The sequence below is a fragment of the Ovis aries genome, chromosome 6 (assembly GCF_016772045.2).
Source record: "Ovis aries strain OAR_USU_Benz2616 breed Rambouillet chromosome 6, ARS-UI_Ramb_v3.0, whole genome shotgun sequence".
NCBI classification, from domain to species: domain Eukaryota; kingdom Metazoa; phylum Chordata; class Mammalia; order Artiodactyla; family Bovidae; genus Ovis; species Ovis aries.
The window spans coordinates 45295931-45316750 of NC_056059.1; the positions used below are offsets into that span (position 1 = coordinate 45295931).

General features: G+C 38.8%; 1 protein-coding gene across 4 annotated transcripts in view; it reads right to left on the reverse strand.

Annotated features, from left to right (window-relative positions):
- SEPSECS (Sep (O-phosphoserine) tRNA:Sec (selenocysteine) tRNA synthase) overlaps nucleotides 1-13878 on the reverse strand; it is a 38245-nt gene extending 24367 nt beyond the window's left edge. For 2 of the 4 annotated variants that reach the window (XR_003589675.3, XM_027970907.3), the window contains exons 1-6: nucleotides 13725-13878; nucleotides 12201-12355; nucleotides 10362-10480; nucleotides 9891-10049; nucleotides 7274-7427; nucleotides 3130-3232 (exon numbers count right to left, since the gene is read on the reverse strand). Coding sequence is in view for 3 of the 4 variants with exons in the window: in XM_027970907.3 (XP_027826708.1) it covers nucleotides 3130-3232; nucleotides 7274-7427; nucleotides 9891-10049; nucleotides 10362-10480; nucleotides 12201-12355; nucleotides 13725-13838 (804 nt within the window). In the remaining variant the exon portion in view is untranslated. Of the gene's footprint in view, nucleotides 1-3129; nucleotides 3233-7273; nucleotides 7428-9890; nucleotides 10050-10361; nucleotides 10481-12200; nucleotides 12356-13210; nucleotides 13630-13724 lie in introns of those variants that run through there. The other 2 variants (XM_060416931.1, XM_060416930.1) reach the window with 2 other exon arrangements.
- Between the last annotated feature and the right edge of the window lie 6942 nt (nucleotides 13879-20820).

Sequence of the window (20820 nt, forward strand, 5' to 3'; positions counted from 1 at the left end):
GAGCAACTCTTAACCACATAACACAAATTACATGTGTGTCAAAACTGAGTACTTGATTTACATCATTATGCACACAAATCATAAAACTCTTATCTATCGATAATATCTATCGATAGACTAATACAGCATGAATAATCACTGCAAGTAAATATAATTCAATTTGGAGTAATTAATTATTGAGTGCCAATTATGTACCAGGTTCTGTCCCAAAGACTGAGGATGTAACAGTGAACAGAGTCCTTTCCCTAACAGAAAACAGTCCTTTCCTATTTGCCAACTCCACAGTTATATGCTAGAATAAATATTCAACATTTTGTGAATACTATAATCAAGTACATTAGAAAAATGAGAACACTGGTAATGGAACATTTTGAGAAAGTTAAATAAAATAATCTGAATTTTTTTTCCCAAGAAAAACAGATTAAAAAAAAAAATGAGGTACAGTTGCTTTACAATGTTGTATACAGTTCAGTTGAGTCACTCGGTCATGTCTGACTCATTGCGACCCATGGACTATACAGCACGCCAGGCTTCCCTGCCCATCACCAAATCCCAGAGCCTACTCAAACTCATGTCCATTGAGTCGGTGATGCCATCCAACCATCTCATCCTCTGTCATTCTCTTCTGCTCCTGCCTTTAACCTTTCCCAGCATCAGGGTCTTCTCAAATGAGTCAGTTCTTCACATCAAGTAGCCAAAGTATTGGAGTTTCAGCTTTAGTATCAGTCCTTCCAATGAATATTCAGGACTGATCTCCTTTAGGATGGACTGGTTGGATCTCCTTGAAGTCCAAGGGACTCCTCAGTCTTCTCCAACACCGCAGTTTAAAAGCATCAATTCTTCAGCACTCAGCTTTCTTTATGGTCCAACTCTCACATCCATACATGACTACTGGAAAAAACATAGCTTTGACTAGATGGACCTTTGTTGGCAAAGTAATGTCTCTGCTTTTTAAAATGCTATCTAGGTTGGTCATAACTTTTCTTCCAAGGAGCAAGCATCTTTTTAATTTCATGGCTGCAGTCACCATCTGCAGTGATTTTGGAGCTCCCAAAAATAAAGTCTGCCACTATTCCCCATCTATTTGTCATGAAGTGATGGGACCAGATGCCATGATTTTAGTTTTCTGAACGTTGAGCTTTAAGTCAACTTTTTCACTCTCCTCTTTCACTTTCATTAAGAGACTCTTTAGTTCTTCACTTTCTGCATAAGGGTGGAGTCATCTGCCTATATGAGATTACTGATATTTCTCCTGGCAATCTTGATTTCAGCTTGCGCTTCATCCAGTCCAGCATTTTGCATGATGTACTCTGCATATAAGTTAAATAAACATGGTGACAATATACAACCTTGATGTACTCCTTTCCCAATTTGGAACCAGTCTGTTCTTCCATGTCCAGTTCTAACTGTTGCTTCTTGACCTGCATACAGATTTCTCAGGAGGCAGGTAAGGTGGTCTGGTATTCCCATCTCTTGAAGAATTTTCCACAGTTTGCTGTGATCCACACAGTCAAAGGCTTTGGCATAGTCAATAAAGCAGAAATAGATGTTTTTCTGGAACTCTCTTGCTTTTTCCATGATCCAGCAGATGTTGGCAATTTGATCTCTGGTTCCTCTGCCTTTCCTAAAACCAGCTTGAACATCTGGAATTTCACTGTTCACATACTGTTGAAGCCTGGCTTGGAGAATTTTGAGCATTACTTCACTAGCGTGTTGAGATGAGTACAATTGTGCAGTAGTTGGACCATTCTTTGACACTGCCTTTCTTTGGGATTGGAATGAAAACTGACCTTTTCCAGTCCTGTGGCCACTGCTGAGATTTCCAAATTTGCTGGCATATTGAGTGCAACACTTTCACAGCATCATCTTTTAGGATCTGAAACAGCTCCACTGGAATTCCATCACCTCCACTAATTTTGTTCATAGTGAGGGTTCCTAAGGCCCACTTGACTTTGCATTCCAGGATGTCTGGCTCTAGGTGAGTGATCACACCATCACGATTATCTGGGTCATGAAGATCTTTTTTGTATAGTTCTTCTGTGTATTATTGCTACCTCTTCTTAATATCTTCTGCTCCTATTAGGTTCATACCATTTCGGTCCTTTATTGAGCCCATCTTTGCATGAAATCTTCCCTTGGTATCTCGAATTTTCTTGAAGAGATCTCTAGTCTTTCCCATTCTTTTGTTTTCCTCTATTTCTTTGCACTGATCACTGGGGAAGGCTTTCTTATCTCTCCTTGCTATTCTTTGGAACTCTGCATTCAAATGAGTATATCTTTGCTTTTTTCCTGTGCCTTTCACTTCTCTTCTTTTCACAGCTATTTGTAAGGCCTCCTCAGAGAGCCATTTTGCTTTCTTGCATTTCTATTTCTTGGGGATGGTCTTGAACACTGTCTCCTATACAATGTCATGAACCTCTGTCCATAGTTCATCAGGCACTCTATCAGATTTAGTCCCTTAAATCTGTCTCTCGCTTCCACTGCATAATCATAAGGGATTTGATTTAGGTCATACCTGAATGGTCTAGTGGTTTTCCCTACTTTCTTCAATTTAAGTCTGAATTTTGCAATAAGGAGTCCATGATCTGAGCCCCAGTCAGCTCCCAGTCTTGTTTTTGCTGACTACACAGAACTTCTCCATCTTTGACCGCAAAGAATATAATCAATCTGATTTTGGTATTGACCATCTGGTGATGTCCGATGTTGTATTAGTTTCTGCTGTACAATGAAGTGAACTGGCTACATATAGCGCCCCACCTTGGACCTCCCTCCCACCTCCCACCTTGGGTAGGATGAACTGAGAGACTAGGATGGATAAACACACACTACCAACTACCATGTGTAAAGTATTTAGCTACTGGGAACCTGTTCTATAGCATAGGGAGCTCAGCTCTGTGTTCTGTGGTGAAATATTTTTATATCCGTTCTGAGGATAGCTATAGTCCAATGCCACTAGCAGCGAATAATGACTTTCACTAGTGACTACTGGATGCAAATTCCTAATGCTCCATAAAAATGAAGATGCCAAACTAACTGTCTTTCTATATTAGGTTGCAAGAAAAACAAAGTAATAATCCCAAATATGTTAAAATATATTTTTTCTTGATGTATCTTTTGAAGCTCTCTTACCTGCTGAATGAGGTGCATGCACTTTGAAGACTGCACTCCATAAGCATTGTTGACTATATGTGGAATGCCATAATTAGCACAAATCACAGCCAGTTCTTCTAACCTATAAACATTCAACAGAAAGATGTATTCATACTCTGCCTTAATATATTATAAAAAAAGTTTTAAAATTTAAGTTATCTGTATGGCAACCCACTCCAGTATTTTTCCCTGGGAAATCCAATGGACAGAGGTGCCTGGTGAGCTATAATTCATGGGGTCACCAAAGAGTCAGACACGACTTAGCGACTAAATAGCAAAAAAGTATACTAGGGGAAAAAATGACAAACTGAAAATTTTACAGCAGTATTTCAGCATATAATTTGGCACCTTTGAAATACATAGTAGGTAGTTACGGATAAGCCTGGAAAAGCTTTTAAATTAATGTTACCAATAAAAATAAGAAAACAAGTGTTTAGAAAAATCTATATAGATGGTAGCCTTTAAATCACTTGAAAATTTTCTATATAAAAAACAAGAAGCAGATTATTTATAAAGTTCTTACAAGGTTGATATGCTCATTTTTAAATGCTTCCAGTTGCTTATCACTCCAAAGCTAATATCTGCAAAATAATTAGCATATCTTGAAATCCTAAGAAGTCTCATATGAAGCATCTCATAAAGTAAAAAATACATTTTCAACGGACTTTAATGTATTAAAAAATACAGAACATTAAACTACTTGAGTACCAAAATAACGTTTTCCAGCAACTTGGATACTAAAGAATCTTTTAAATAGCTGCTGGTTTAAAATTCACTCTTACTTCTTCATTTGACACTTCTCATATTAAGACAATCTGCGAGTCTAACTTTATGCAAAGTAAGGTAATAAATTTCAATTGGAGTGTAATAAATGATGCTCTTTTGTAAAACTAAATACTACTTGTGACTGAGGTCATCTCTAACAGAAATGTCTTCATGCTATGAAGCTAAAACAAAATCCTATGGCTTGATAAAATTATTAAAATATGCTCTCTACAATATAAAATCTGAAAGCAAAGCATGTTAAAAGAAAAAAAATTCTTCCCCATAAGAATGTATTACAAGTATATAATAGCTTAATTATCTATTTATCCACAGCATATTTTCCTTTTACAGTAGATGGTACATTAATATGTTTTTAAACTACAAATAGAAATAACATTATTCAACTGTCAGAAGCTTTCAATTTACTTCCCTAAAGTTTTAAGAATTAAAAACTAATCTTATCACTCATTTTCATAAACCTCACAAATCAAGGCAGAAAACTAATCAGATGTTGTTTTTAACAAAAATAGATCTTCTGGAATACACACAAGTATTTTCTTCATAAAAGACACTTTCACATGTTTGTGTTCTAATGAAAGTTTTTCTTAATAATGGAACAAACTTCTTTGAGAATAAAGCATTTCATAATAACAAAGTACTTAAAAAAAAGGACTTGTGAGTAGTTTTAAATACTCTGAATTGACCAAATTGCTAATATTTACAATGTGTATTAAGAAGGCAAGGAGAAACAAAAAAATATTTTTGACGTGAATCGGATTATATTCTAACTCAGAATCCAATTTAAGTTATCAATTTAAGAATGATACTTTTAAAAAATATTTTCTTTGATTTTGTCCCACAATACTGTCGAATTAATTAATAAAGATAACATATACATTCAAATTAAGACTATAAAGGAATTAAACTTAATATAAAGAAATCAAAATGTATTTTTAAATTTAATAAAATCAGAAATCCAAACACATTACTAATAGCGGAGCACCATCATGCTCCTGAAGTTCACTCTAGTCAGGAACATTCATTATATAACACCACTAAACAATAGCATTCAACATAGAACAAACATGAGAATTCTGCCTGAAAAAAAACCCTGATTCTTTCCTAAAGGATAATACACACAAAATGTACTTACCCTATACCAGGTAATAAAGTTATTCAAAATGATACAGATGGTCAACAGGCACATGAAAAGATGCTCAACATCGCTAATTATTATAGAGATGCAAATCAAAACTTCAATGAGGTATCACCTCACACCACTCAGAATGGCATCATTAAAAAAATCTACAAATAATAAGTGCTGGAGAGGGTGTGGAGAAAAGGAAACCCTCCTACATTGTTTGCGGGAATGTAAACTGATGAAGCCACTATGGAAAAAGAAATGGCGATTCCTTAAAAAAAACTAAAAATAGAGTTGCCATAGGATCCAGCATTCTCAATTCTGGACATACATGCAGACAAAACTCTTAATTCAAACAAACACATGCATCCCTATATTCATAACGAGGGCTTCCCCAGGTGGCACCAGTGGTAAAAAAATCTCCCTGCCAACGCAGGAGACACAGGTTCAGTGTCTGAGGTGGGAAGATCCCCTGGAGTGTGAAATGACATCCACTCCAGTATTCTTGCTTGGATAATCCCATGGACAGAGGAGCCTGGCAGACTACACAGTCCATGGGGCCGCAAAGATTCAGACACTATTGAGTGGCTGAGCTATATTCATAATGGCACTATTTACAATAGCCAAAACATGGAAGCAACCTGAATGTTTACCTATAGGTGAATGGATAAAGATGTGGCCTCTATATACAATGGAATACTACTCAGCCATAAAAAAGAACAATATAACACCAATTACAGCAATATAGACTGACCTAGAGATTAGCATACTAAGTGAAGCAAGTCAGAGAAAGACAATTACAATTTGATATCACTTATATGCAGAATTTAAAATATGATACAAATGAACAAACTTACAAAACAGAAACAACTCACAGACACAGAGAACAAATTTATGATTACCAAAAGGGAAAGGGGGTGGGAGAAGGATAAATCAGGAGTTTGGGATCAGCAGACACAAACTACTATATTTAAAACAGATAAACCACAAGGCCATACTGTATAGTACAGGGAGCTATATTCAATATCCTTTAATAAACCCTAATGGAAAGATATTTTAAAAAATGTATACTGTTTTTATATGTATAACTGAATCACTTTTTTGTACACCAGAAACTAACACAACACTGCAAATCAACCATATGTCAATTTAAAAAAAAAGTCAAAATGAAACAAAAACAAAAATATCCTCACAAAAATATCAAGGATAAATAATCTATAATACAAATATCCATATGCTGTTTTTAGAAATGTAATTTATTTCCATCCCATTAAAATTTTTTTAGATAGCAAAAACATCAATGAAGAAATAAAGATGTTTATTTAATATTTCAATACAAATTCAAAATTTGATAATAACTCAAGCATATGTAACATAATCTGAAAACAGAACTCAAGCTCATGAATGAAGCAAGTATCTTTAAAAGTATCTTAAAATCTGCCTATAAAGAAAGCTAACATGCATTTATTACTCTCAACTCATGTGACTCCATGAAATAAAATCAAAGTATAACTTGATGCTATGAAAATAGTCCAAAGTCAATGTGGTTTTTATAAATTATTAGTACTTCTGTTCAAAATGTTAAAATGAAACAAACAGTTGCTGTCAAAATTAGAAATATATATTACTATACCTAAGCCTACTACATTTTCAGAGCAAAAGCTTGTGGCCGTCCTTTAGTAAAGGAAACAGTTGCCACTTTTAAACATTTGCATTTTCTCTAAATGCAAGGATAATTATATACCTAACTGTATACCTGGGTTAGTCTTCCAATTTAAAAAAGAAAAATCAAAGGACAATAAATAATTCTAAAATTTTCTATTTAAAATCTGTTATTATAATACTGATAGTTCCTATATATGAAAACTAACTGTAAGATCAAATAAGTGGAGATGGCAATAAAAACAAATATGTAAATCCAAAATTTAGCTTAGAAACTTCTATTAAATAATGACAAAAAGGATGCTAGAAAGCCAGAAACAATGAAGAGCAAGAAAACAGAGATGCTCTGTGTCTATTCAGGTGTCTCCACTGGTACTAGTTGCTTTTCCTTCTTCTATATCATATTTTTATTTTCTGAAGCCATTATGTTGTTTCTTCAACAGTCCATTTAAGTAGCATTAACTGCTAAATGTTACTTAGACATCTCTCAGAATTAATATAAGTGCATATTCAAGACTGATGAACAGTGAAAGACAATGTTCACAAATCATTTACCTATCAGGCACTCTTGGAGCAAAACAGGACGTGGTAGAATGAACACACAGAACGTGATCAGGCCCAAGTTCCTGGACTTTAGCCTCCACTGCTTTCAGGTCTGTGCGCAGCTCATCACCTTCTAAAATGTTCTCTATCACCACAGGCTCAAAACCTAACAAAGTCAACCAGAAACCAAAATGTTAGAATAAGGGGGGATCCTGGACTCTAGGAAGCAGTTCCACTTTATACAGAACTTTTAAATATTTATTTTGGTCAATGGACCCTTCTCTAATATAAAGATCTGGTTTAATACGGGCATGAGGCAAAGGCAGGTCAAAACAATGTGAAGAACAATTAGGATCACAAATCTATTTAATATTTTGATATGACAAGAAAGACTAATTCTGGGAAGAAACGAAAACAAGTGCTGAATAGATGCCTAGGAAAGTAATAACACAGTCACTGATGACAAAAGAGGTCACTGAGCCCTGTTCAATTTCAGTCCACCGAAAAGTAAATCTACTCAATCTCTGGCAACACAAGTTTTATTTTAAAGTTCACTTTATTTCAGAGATGAACAAAAATAATATAATTCAAGTACTGGAACAAATCACAATCATGCACTTAATGTTTTACCTCTAAAGAAAAATAAAACACATTTTAGGAGACCCATCTCATAGCTTATAACAGCCTTCTATAATTTAAATATAAAAATTGTTTTGGACATAAAGTTATTATGTACTCACATCTTTAAGTCTTCCCAAATACCAGATCTAGCAGTAGGCTAGATTCATGGATTTAAAAGCTATAAGGGATTTAGAAACCATTTAACTCAACTTACTCATTTCAAAGATAAGGGAGCCAAAGTTTAGGAAGATTAAGTGGCTTCCCCAAGGTCACACAGCAATTTAAAGCAAAGTTAAGTGCAAGTAGTTTTCATTTCTGTTTTAGAATCCACAACAAGTTGTCTGCATTCTACCTACAGAAATATAAAACTTCAGCCACTATAAAATCATCAATTCACATACACTGGTCCACAGAAGTCTAGATTTCATATCTAAGCAGCTATTAAAAATTTACTTAAATAAATAACATCCTAAGGATAGCTAATTTTCTATTATCAAATTCTCTAGATTCAACCCTATTTTTGCTTTCAAACAACTACAATGCAAGTTTGTGTTGTTTTTCTATGAATACAACCATCTTGCTTCCTAAGAATATAATGTAGTCCAAATCATGACACCTTTTGGAAAGTTTCCAGTTTTTCAATATATCACTTTCGTAAGTTTGGTTATCAGATTTTTGGTTAATAGTTTGCAAATTAACAGACTTGACAGACTTATGCCAGTTAAAAGTCTATTTCTGCTATATGACCTTAATGTGAATCCCTTTACCCGAGTTTCTTTAGAATTATTCATGCAGTTTAATTACAGTCCAATACTGTTCATTTCATACAACAGGCTGAGGTCATTCAAAAATAACTTTAAATTCTCAAATTCGACTTGACCCAATCGGCAAGCCAAATACTAAAATGCCAATTTAAAGTTTCTTCTCATCTATACTCAGTGATGTCTGTATTCCTGTACTTTGATTCATGGTAATTATTTATGGGTATTCCACTCGTGTACACACAACAAACATTCCTGAAGCACTTTGTATGCTCCAGGGATTATTGCCGGCATTTCATATGTTATCCCATTCAATCCTGAAAACAATCTTCTGAAGTAGGTAATCATATCCCCATTTTAAAGATGCAACACTTCCACTTCTTGAGTGTATACTGAAAAGAATTCACAGAGGGACTCAAACAGGATATGTACACCCATGTTCTTAGCAGCATTATTCACCATAGCCAAAAGGTGGAAGCAACCCAAGTGTCCACCAGTAAATGAATTAATGAATAAACAAAATGTGAGATATATATATGTAATATGCATGCACATATGCGCACAGACACACACACACACACAGTGGGAGTCTTAAAAGAAGAAGGAAATTCTGGTACATGCTATAACATGGATGAACCTTAAAGATATTATGCTAAGTCAAATAAGCCAGTCACGAAAGGACAGTCTATAATTCCACCTATATAAAGGACAAATTCATAGACAGAAAGTAGAATAGTGATTTTTATGAACTCGGGGTGGAGGGCAGGGGAGAGTTATTGTTTCATAGGTAGAGTTTCAGTTTAAGAGGATGAAAAAGTTCTGTAGAGGGATGATAGTGATGGTTCAAACATGATGAATGTACTTAATGTCAAGAAACTATATATTTAAAATCAGTTAAAATAATAAATTCTATTATGCATGTTTTACCACAACTTAAAAAATGGAATAGGAACAGGTATAGTTGGTAGCTCAGATGGTAAAGAGTCTGCCTACAGTGCAGGAGATCCAGGTTCAATCCCTGGGTCAGGAAGATCCCCTGGAAAAGGAAACAGCAACCCACCCCAGTATTCTTCCCTGGAAAATCCCATGGATGGAGGAACCTGGCAGGCTACAGTCCATGGGGTCACAGAGACAGACATGACTGAGTGACTTCACTTTAGTTTCTTTTTCACTTATTTGCCTCTATATAAAATGTTTGAATTTTCTGTGATATTTAAGACATATATGCTATTTCTCTTTTTTTTTACCTGCAGTGATCATGGATTTAAAGCAAGACTTCTGGTCTATTCGTGGCCATATAATATACTTTGCCTTTGGTCTTCTGTGTCGCAATGTTAAGAAACACAGGGTTAGACTCATACCAGTTGCCATTGGAACTACAAAGCAGCTGGTCACTGTATGGACACCTACAAATAAGAAGAAAAATGGAAATTAGTTATTCCATTGAAAAACTAGCATCCTTCTTAAAGAAATTATATACTTCTATCAAATAAAACGAGTTATACACTTAATACTTCCATATTCCTGCCCAGGAAGCTCACTGCTAAATTCATCCTCCAGGCTTATAGCTCTTATTTTCCATCTTATTCTAAAGGTTTTATATATATCTTTTCAAAAGCCATTTATACTCCTTTTGGAAAGAAGCATTAATAAAAGAAATTAGGCAAAGGTTTGTGTGACTGGTCAGCCAAAAGTATTATGATTAACACAGTACATACCAGCCAATTTTATGATGTCCAGGACCAAAGAATTGGTAATTTTGTTCAAAAGGCTAGAACCTGCAGCTTTGGGTTGCACAGCAGAAATATCACCTGATCGTCCAATTCCATGAATGAACCTAAGCAAAAAATGGGCCAACAACTGGACAAAAACGTTCAGTATTAAGTAATCCACTGTATAAGCATACAAATAACCAAATAAACACTATATTTGACTATTAATAATGTGGAAATATCTAGTTAAATCAAAACAGATTCATCAATTATGCTGTGGTTGCTAGTCTTCAAAGATGGCCACTATCGGTTCCTTTTCTCTCTATGCTCATATGCCACTGCCACACCAAGAGATGGAGTCTAACTCCTCAGATTGAATCTGGGCTGGCCTCAGTGATGTGTTTGGTCTGGAAGAATCAAGCAGACATGATGGTGTGGAACTTCTGAGCTAGGTCATAAGCAGTCTTAAAGCTTCTACCTGGCCTCTTGAAGGGTTTGCTCAAGGGGAGGCTGGGGAGAAGAGGAGAGGGTTTCTCTCTTCAAATCCAGTTGCCATGCTGGTGGAAACCCAAGTCAAGCCACTTGGAGAGGCCATCTCAATTCCCAGCCATCTAAGCGACTGAACTTGGATAAACTGCCCAGTTGAACCTTCAGATGACTAAACTCTCAGCTGGACTGTATACGTGAGAGACCTGAAGCAATAATTACCTGCTGAGTCCAGGTAACCTATAGAACTGTGAGAGACAACAGTAAGTGACTGCTTTAAGCCACTATGTTTTGAGGTGGTTTGTTATACAGCAATGGAAAACCAGAATATATGCAATATTAAATTATCTTCTTTCCATTTTCCTAATCAGAGCAGTGAGTTAAGTTCCAACACAGATGAACCGATGTTTCAAATACTGCCTTACGTTTAGAAGAATTATATGCTCCTTGAAAATTGGTGCACAAACCATTTTAAATTTGATTTATTTATCATTTATAGTTGCCTAGATTAGAAACTGCACATAGGAATTATCACGGAACGCTAGTGTCATACTCCATTACCACTGCAACCTCAGGTACAAAGCTTTTTTTTAACATATATTATCAACCATGTTATCAGCTTACTTTTAACCATGAATTTTTCATATAGCTCATACATTCGTTATCATTAGCTTTGACAACAGTTTGGGCTGAAATAAAATTCTACTACCCCGAGGAAAATTTCATCATGATTTAAAATCATGGAAGACAGGAGTTTTAAAGAGTTTACCTATTTTTCAAGGAAAGGTTGAAGAACAGAGAAATAATCATATTTCAAACCACTGACAACTAAATCATTGTCAGAATTGATGGAATGTTTTCTGAAATAATACAAAAGAAAAGAGTGATTTAATAACCTGAAATTAAATATACCTTTCCTACACCTGCTGCAACAAAGCAGGATACTCATATAATGGGATTCAATTTAGATGTGAATGATGGAAAGTTCTATCCATATAGAATTCTATTAAAAAAATTTGCAATGTTAGAAAAGAAACATGGAAAATTATAAACAACCCTAACACACTTTAAACTCTTATAACCAAATAGGTTAGGTTAAACACTGTTAACACAACATACAGCCAGTGTTTTTAACAACCCAGACGTGACAGGATAACCACCACATACTAGAACTTTTACCCTACTGTCTTAAAAAAGAGACTCAGATAAATTGTTTCCATCTCCCTGTTGCAGCTAGTTCACATGTCCATTTAAACAAGAAGTAGGTTACAAATGAACATTTTATGATCTAATATTAATACTGCCACCATGGTTTTTAACAAAGAAAAAAGAAATGCTTTGCACTTAAAAAAAACATACCTGTAATGTCGCCGAGCAACTAATGCAGATGCCACTCTTCCTTCCCTTTCTCCCACACCACAATTGCCCAGGAAATTGTTGCTGTCCATAATTGCAAGTTCATGTAAAAAGAGTTCAAGCGTACTTTCATCCCAACCATCCTCTGGACACTTGCCCTTAAAAAAGGAGGGGAAAAAAAGCTTATGACTATATTTAAAAAACCATCATTCCCTAGAACCCTACTTCAACGAACTTTAAAACTTTTCCATGCACATTCTGTTCTGCTTCTTGCTTTCTAAAATTCAGACATGAATTCAACACTATGAAGAAACTCCCAGGAGGCAAAACGTTTGTTACAATCCGTTACAATTATCTACAGACTGGTGCAAGAAGTGATGATAAATGCATACAATGAGATTTACTCAGGTTTAAACTTTTAAGTTTAAAGTAACTGAAGACAAATAAACCTTATCTTCAACTAGGATTTTTCAAACTAGGGTGTTTGTTAAAACTGGGGTTGCCAAACTGTACTGAGATTAAAATTCAGGATGCTGGCAAGAACCAGGAGACCTGTGAAGTTCCTCAGCAATACTTGCTGTGAGTTAGCATGTTGTTCAGTCACTAAGGGGTCCGACTCTTTTGAGACCCCAAGGACTGCAGCACCCCAGGCTCCTCTGTCCTCGACAATCTTCCAGACTTTGATCAAATTCCTGTCCATCCCGTGGGTGCTACCTAACCATCTCATCCTCTGCCGCCCCCTTCTCCTTTTGCCTTCAATCTTTCCCAGCTTCGCGGTCTTTTTCAATGGGTCGGCTCCTTGCATCAGGTGGCCAAAGCATTGGGGCTTCAGCATCAGTCCTTTCAATGAATATTCAGTGTTGATTTCCTTTAGGATTGACGGATTTTAAGTGCCTTGTTGTTTTGTCGCTAAGTCCTGTCTGACTCTTTGAGACCCCATGGACTGTAGCCCACCAGGCTCCTTTGTCCATGGAGCCTGGATTCTCCAGGCAAGAAAATTGGGAGTGGGTTACCATTTCCTTCCCCAGGAGGTCTTCCCGACCCAGGAATGGAACCTACGTCTCCGGCATTGGCGGGCGGATTCTTTGCCACCAGGTAAGCCCTTCCAGTTAATAAACCTAAGTTTATATAAACATCACGTGTTTCCTGGGAGTAGTGAAAGTTGGAAGAGGCGAACTTTGCCCTACCCGCAAACAAAAAACTAAATCATGTGGTCCCTCCCCCTCTCTTCTCCAACCCGAAGTTAGGAAAAAAAAAGAAAGGGAGGGGGGCGAGGCGGGTGGCTCAAAATCCCAACCACCTCGTATCCCCTAATAACGCTCTCTGGGCTTTGCGGCACTGGCGAAGCTGAGAAGGACCTGAGCGGTGCAAGCCGGCACAGGGCAATGCCAATCTGTGACAGGCTCTGGGGACAGGTTCAGACAGCAAATACGAGCGGGTGGGGCCTGTCCTGGAACTAACAGGGGCGCTGGGCGGAGCCGGAGCCTGGGGGGCGCGGCGGTTGGGGAGGGACCCCAGAGCCAGTACCTTCTCCAGAAGTAGCCGCATGAGGTGCTCGTGCGAGCGGCGGGCCTCACAGCCCTGCCGCACGTAAGCCGGCGACACCAGCCGCTCGCCCGCCGCGAAGAGCTCGCGGTTCATGTCCGTAGTGGCGACAGCTGTCGGAGACTGGAGCACAACTGACACACAACTACACCCCGGAACCAGGAGGCGACCCACCTCCTGGACGGTACGGGAAGGCCTTGGGACAAAAACCTCCGTCTCGCTCTCGCACATGCGCGAACTGCTCCTAATAGTGTGCCTGAGAGCGGAGCATTTGCGCCTGCGCAAGCGTGTCTGGTCGTTTGGTAGGCTTCAACCAGTACCGAAAATTAGCCCTGCCCACGGACTTGAAGGAAGGGCTTCTCACCTGAGAGGAGCGGCTGAGGAGAGTTAGGGCCAAGTGAGTGGCTTCCCTGAAGAAAAAATTTCCTAGGTTACGCTGTATCTCAGTCCTGTTGAATGGTGAAATATCTGAGTCTGCTCTTCAGCCTTACTCAGGCAATGTTTCTCAGATTCCGGACCCGTTCATCCCTTCCTTCTTAGATCTCAACATTGACAGTTGTCTGGAAAACCCCGTTTGAAATAAGAATGCTCCCACTCCTTTTCTCCTTTGCACCACAAAATTTTTGGCCATAACACTTATCATCCACCTCCTGATATGAGACGTTTATAACAAACATACACATACAGACATACCCAAAAGAATGTAAACCCTCTAAAGGGCAGGGCCTTGGTATTTGCTGTGAAAAGTGAAAGTGAAGCCGCTCAGTCGTGTCCGACTCCTTGTGACCCCATGGACTGTAGCCCCCCAGGCTCTTCCGTCCGTGAGATTCTCCAGGCAAGAATACTGAATACCATTTCTTTCTCCAGGGGATCTTCCCAAGGGATCAAACCCAGGTCTCGCACATTGCAGGCAGATGTTTTAACCTCTGACCCACCAGCTGGTATTTGCTGTGATACTCCCCAAATGCCTGGAAAAGTGCCCAGAATATAGTAGGAGCTCAAATTTAAATATATATATATATATATTGAATTAATGAGTTACTTTTGACTTTTCAACAACCTAGCACTAGGTGCTTGAGATGGAGATGAAAAGGCAGGATCCCTCCCATTGATTTCCTTGCAGTTTTCACTCTAGGTGAGCCTACAATAATTCTTGAAATTACTCTTTTCTAGTGGTATGCTGGGGCCCATTTACAATAGTTCATATTCTCTTTCAAGAGGTGATTGTTAAATGTTCAATAATTTTGTGAGTTGGTTTTTAAATACAGTGGCTCTTAATTGTAGGTTTACAATTCAGCCAATTGTCTTAAAAACAAAATATAGTAGACACTCAAACTCATAATTTCCTAATTATTTTTCTACATTTTACTATTATCTGTGCTCTTGAGATTATTTGCATCTGCTGTACTGTATGGTGGAAACAGGATATAATGGCACCTTACATGTCTCTTTCCAACAACCTGTTTAGTGGCATCCTGCTGGTAAATTAAAACTGGCCAGGGTGGGAGTGTTTACACCATGGAAATCCACTGAAATCAGTAATGTTTACAAATCAGACCATTCCCTCCCAATCCCCAACCCCCACCACACCCCACTCCTCTGGGACTCATTGTTTAACAGGTAACCTGGTGGCTCAGACAGTAAAGAATCTTTCTGCAACGCAGGAGAGCTAGGTTTGATCCTTTGGTTGGAGAGATCCCCTGCAGAAGGAAATGGCAACTCACTCCACTGTTCTTGCCTGGAGAATTCTATAGACAGAGAACCTGGTGGACTACAGTCCATGGGGTCCCAAAGGACATAACTGAATGACTAAAGCTTTCACACTCGACCACTGTTCCTACTGTGTGTTCACAGTAGGATAAATGACCATCCTGCCATTTATCAGCCATGATACTTGCCAAATTGCATTTCTGTTGATAATTTTCTGTCTTCCTCAACTAGAGTGTGAGCTCCTCATTGACGAGGGTTATGTTTGACACCTGTGTTCAAAGCACAGTGCTGAACATCTATATAATAGATGTTCAACAGCTTCCCCTTGCCAACAGTCTCCAATCAGAGCACACCTGAACCCTTCCCCTTTTCTAACATAAAGCTTTTCCACTCCCCTGCCTGCCTTTGAGTCTGCCAAATGCAAGTGATGATAACTAAATCTGTTACACTAGCAAGTTCTGAATTTGTTTTAGAACTTGCTAGTTCTGAAGTTTCTGTTATTTGGATGGTTTTCATTCATTTCCATAGTTTTCCTGGAGACTCCACTGAGACACGGTCTGCTCTGTCCATCACCATGGACCCCAGCCTTCATCTGGATGAGGTTCTCACAGATACCCTAATGCCCCCCTGCTTGTGGCTGTCAAGTCTGTCTCAACATGGTAAGTAAGTGCCAAATCTGGGCTCCACTGTTTTTGTGTCGAGTTCTTCAACTATTTATTCTAAGTTTGGTACCCAGGTTTTGTTATTGGTTCCCGTATATTTGACATCCTTGGAATCAGACCATTCCTTTCCATGTTTTCTGGTTCTCTTTCATACTTCTATTTTGTATTGTGCTGTTTGAAAGTGTTGTCATAAGAAGAAGAACCATAACATAGAACACAGACACAGGTCCTCTAAACCTGTTGTTCGAACCAGTGTCCCAGACTGATGAGTATTGATCTAATGAGGGCTGTTCTTACCAGACCAGCATCCATTTGGACAACCTTTGTTGTGAGTCACCAATGAAACTGGATGAGCTTCGACTTTCCTCTTGATTTTTGTTCTGAGAGTTTGCCTTTGATCTAGAGGGCGTTCACTCAAATTCATTCACCTGCCAAGGGTGGAAAATTTGTTGGGTCTATGTTCAGAGTGGTCTTGAAACACAAAGAGAACAAACATCTCTTTTAACCAACTATTTCCAGCTCTCCTGAGGTTGTCTAAGCTTACAATCTCTTTTCCTCCAGGAAAAATGGCTGCTTATGTGCAGATGGTCAGCCTTATCAATTCCCGGTAGACAGGGATGCTACTATTACTAAATTAAACCCTGTCATTTTTGCTCAGCTATCTGTATTTATTCACCTCAAGTGTTCAAAGATAAGTCAGTATATTGAAAGTGTTTTCCTTTTTCAGAAAGGTTCTCTGAAAAAGGAAAAAAATTCTTCAATAGCTTCATTTACTGGTATTTCTAAATACAAAAATCCCTTTTGTCTATATGTGCATAAGTAATCTGGACAGACCCTTGGGGTTTTAATTCAACTTCATGGGAATCATCAAAAATCTATTGCCAGACTCTTGACCTCATTGCAAAGATTTATTCCCCGTAATAGTAGCTGTTGCTTAAAAAAATAAGTAATTGTTGATGTTTTTACTGAACTAGCTCTAGGATCCTCATTTGACTTCATAGTTCCTCATATGGGACAGACATTAATGCTGGCTGAGAACATACAACACTGTTCAGCCAGCTGATTCACCTCCTGTAACATTGTTACCCTTGTACTCTCACAGTACTAGCTAATCACCACTCCAACACTGAATTATGCCACTCTGCCAGAGGAAGGTGAACAGCACAATTGTCTTGCCTTTGTTAGAGGATGTTCTGTATGTGACTCAAATGTATTAGAGAATGCCACTGAGAACTGTGGTCTAATATTATTTATTGATGGCTCATACCTCAAAACTGAATCTGGAGGTTATCAAGCAGTATATACTATCACTAACTTAAGCTCTCCTTTGGAAATCAGTCCTCTGCCTGAGGTAAAAATCAGCCCAAATGGCAGAACTTTATTGCACTTAATAGAGCTAATCAGTTAACTGAGGACCAGAGAGTAAACATACTTAGAAAGATAGAATGTAAGCTTTTGGAGTAGTACCTGACTTTGAACACAGTGCTGGAAGTCTCATTTTGAAAATGGACAAGTGAGTAAACTTTAGATGCATTCCTACTTCTTAGAGGGGTGACTGTTATGCAAATGGAGGCTCATGCAGAAAGAAGGCATGTGTGTGTGCATGCTAAGTCACTTCAGTCCTGTCAGACTCTTTGCAACCTTATGGACTATAGACTCTCAGGCTCCTCTGCCCATGGGATTCTCCAGGCAAGAATACTGGAGTGGTTAACAATTCCCTTCTCCAGAGGATCTTCCCCCAACCAGGGACCCAACCCGTGTCTCCTGCATTGCAGGCAAATTCCTTATATATTTACTTAAAACTGCTTTGGTGATGTCTAGAATGGAACCTCCTGGAAGACAGAAACTATGACTATTTATTCACCTACTCTTCTAGCAGTTAGCGTGATGTCTGGCACATGGTAAGCATTCACAGATTTGAATGAATAAATAATTAGAATGAGTCCCAGAGATTGCTTATCATTTGATGGTTGCTGAATGAACCCAGATATGAAGAGAGGGGAGAGAGCCAGAGACAAATCAGTGACACCTCATGAGATGAGGGTATTTCAAATTAAGGAAATATTTTCCAAAGACAGATGCAAATAAACAAATAATGACCACATCACTTTGTCGTTCCTTTCACATGTGTTCTAAATTTTCAGGGTAGGGGAAATGACAAGTCTCACAAAGCATGACAGGATATGGCTGTCGTCAACCGCATTAATGAGACCTCTTAAGCAATTTGAAGCAAAATACCTTTCACACCAGGTATTTTGTCAAGCTTCAAAGCGGAGTTGGAAGTAGGAAGTAAGGGAGTAACTAGAATCAGTAACTAGGTTTCTCAGAAAAGTCTCCTGTGATTAGAACAAGAAAAAAGAAATATAGTAATTGCATTTTGCTTAGACTCAGAATTCAGAGAGCCTGGTCTTGCCTTCATCTGTATTTCAGATGGAGAGAGATGAAATAAAAGTAGATGTGGATGTAGCAGAAGGGAAATGAAGACCTTCCATGGGATGAGTAAAGCAATTCTTTTTCCAGAAGGAGGAGAGGTGGGTAGAGAAAGCTTCTTCCAAGCAGGAAAACTGAGATTATTGCAATAACTTCAAAAGCAGGGACCAAGAGGAAAGCTGTGGGAGACTTCTCAGGAGCTGTGAACTGGCCCAGAGCCTGAGGCTCACTGCACTTAACAGAGAGTGAAGAGAGTTTCAGAGGCCCTTGGCTCAGAGTGATGGTGGGTGGGGGAGCAGTGATAAAGACCTGGATGGCTGGTGGTCAAGTAGCAGTAAGAAAGTAGCCTCTGGAATCAGGCAGACGGAACTCAGAGGCTGGCTCCTCCTCTTCCTCCAGCATGTGTGTGTTAGTCAGTCAGTTGTGTCCGACTCTTTGTGACCCCATGGACTGTAGTCCACCAGGCTTCTCTGTCCATGGGATTCTACAGGCAAAAATAACTAGAGTGGATTGCCGTTCCCTTCTCCAGAGGATCTTCCCGACCCAGGAATCGAACCCTGCTCTCCTGCATTGCAGGCAGATTCTTTACCATTTGAGCTATAGGGAAGTCAGCACCAGCATAAACTTGCACAATTTACTGTCTCTCTAGAGAGACCCCAGCGCTCTCCTTTGTGAAAGGAACCTAATGATAGTGCAGGGAAGGAATGACAGGTGTAAAGAACTCAGCCCAGTACTTGCACTGATGGAGCACTCAGCAAGTGGGAGACCTGGTTTCTGCTGTTGCAGCCATTTGTGGCCATGGCAGTGAGTGTGTCACTTGACCCTGAGTGTGGAGAGTGTGCACTGTCTCGCTCAGCCCCCTTCTCATGGGTCTTACTAGAAGTGAAAGTGTTAGTTGCTCAGCCTTGTCCAGTTCTTTGTAACCTCATGGACTGTAGCACGCCAGGCCCCTCTGTCCATGGAATTCTCCAGGCAAGAATACTGGAGTGGGTTGCCATTCATTTTTCCACCGTATCTTCCCAACCCAAGTCTCCTGCATTGCAGGCAGATTCTTTACTGTCTGAGCCACTAGGGAAGCCCCCTTACTAGAAACTGGACAATTATAAACTACATTCTCTGGACTCCCAACTAGCACTTTAGAAACAAATTAAGTTTAGCCAATTAGATGTACTTCCATGAGACTTAGAAGGTGGAAGACATTTCCTGCCTTTTTTTTTTTTTTTTTGACTGTTGATTGTCACTGGCAAACAAGGCAGTAGAGACATGGAATTTTTGGTCCTGGGATCCAGAGGCAGTATGGCCTCCTGATACCAGGAACACAATCTCAGCTCTGGGTTCTTGACATCAGCAGCCCTAGCAGTAGCCCCAGAGGTGGTAGCTCCCCTGGTAGGTCAGTTCTGTAAGTATTCTAGAATGCATTTCCAGAGGCCCAGTCTAGAGTTCATATCCCTTGACCCCTCAATGATTTTGTAAACACCTTATTCCCTACATTAAGTCCTTTCACAGTTAAATACCTAGAGCTATGTCCACTACCAGCATTCAATCCTGACTACTACACTAGGTGTTTGGATTTATTTCTTTCACAATATCAGTTGTTGTCACATTTTTCACATGTGGAAAAAAAAGTGTTTTTAAAACATCATTCACTTTACCTGGTAACATTATCCTCCCTGAGTTATTCGCACCTCCTGGAAGATTGACCAATTACCCCTTCCCTATGTAACTAAGTCTGAGGCATTGTCATCTCCTGGTGACAGCTGCCCAAATTGCTACTGTGATGCTGGGGAGGAAGTAATCAGAGTCAGAAGAATCAGAATAGAGCAGACTTCACAATCCGAAACCAAGAAAGGGGAGCCCAATCAATACTGATGTCCTTATGGAATATTGAAAGTGGGGTCGTTGACAAAGAAGAATTTCCCCAGTACTGCTCAAAAGAGATGGAGTACTAATGACTCAATATGAGTCCTTCTGTCAGCTTGGCAGATTTAGCCTTTTCATCAAGAATGACTCACCATGCCTCATCAGTGACTGTATTGCTTTAAAAAACCACTCCCTTTTCAATGGACTCAAATCCTCTTCAGAAGGAAGGAGGTAAATACACTCTGCAGCCTTTTCATCTTTGTTTCCCTGTTGATAAAAGACCATGCTACCCATCTGACACCTGTGCTGGTGTGGTTGTAACTTCTCTATCTCCCTAGACGATAATGAGTTAGCATTCTAGATTTTTTTCAGCTTTTTGTGAGTCTAGAATCATTTTATCAATGATTCAGTTTTCT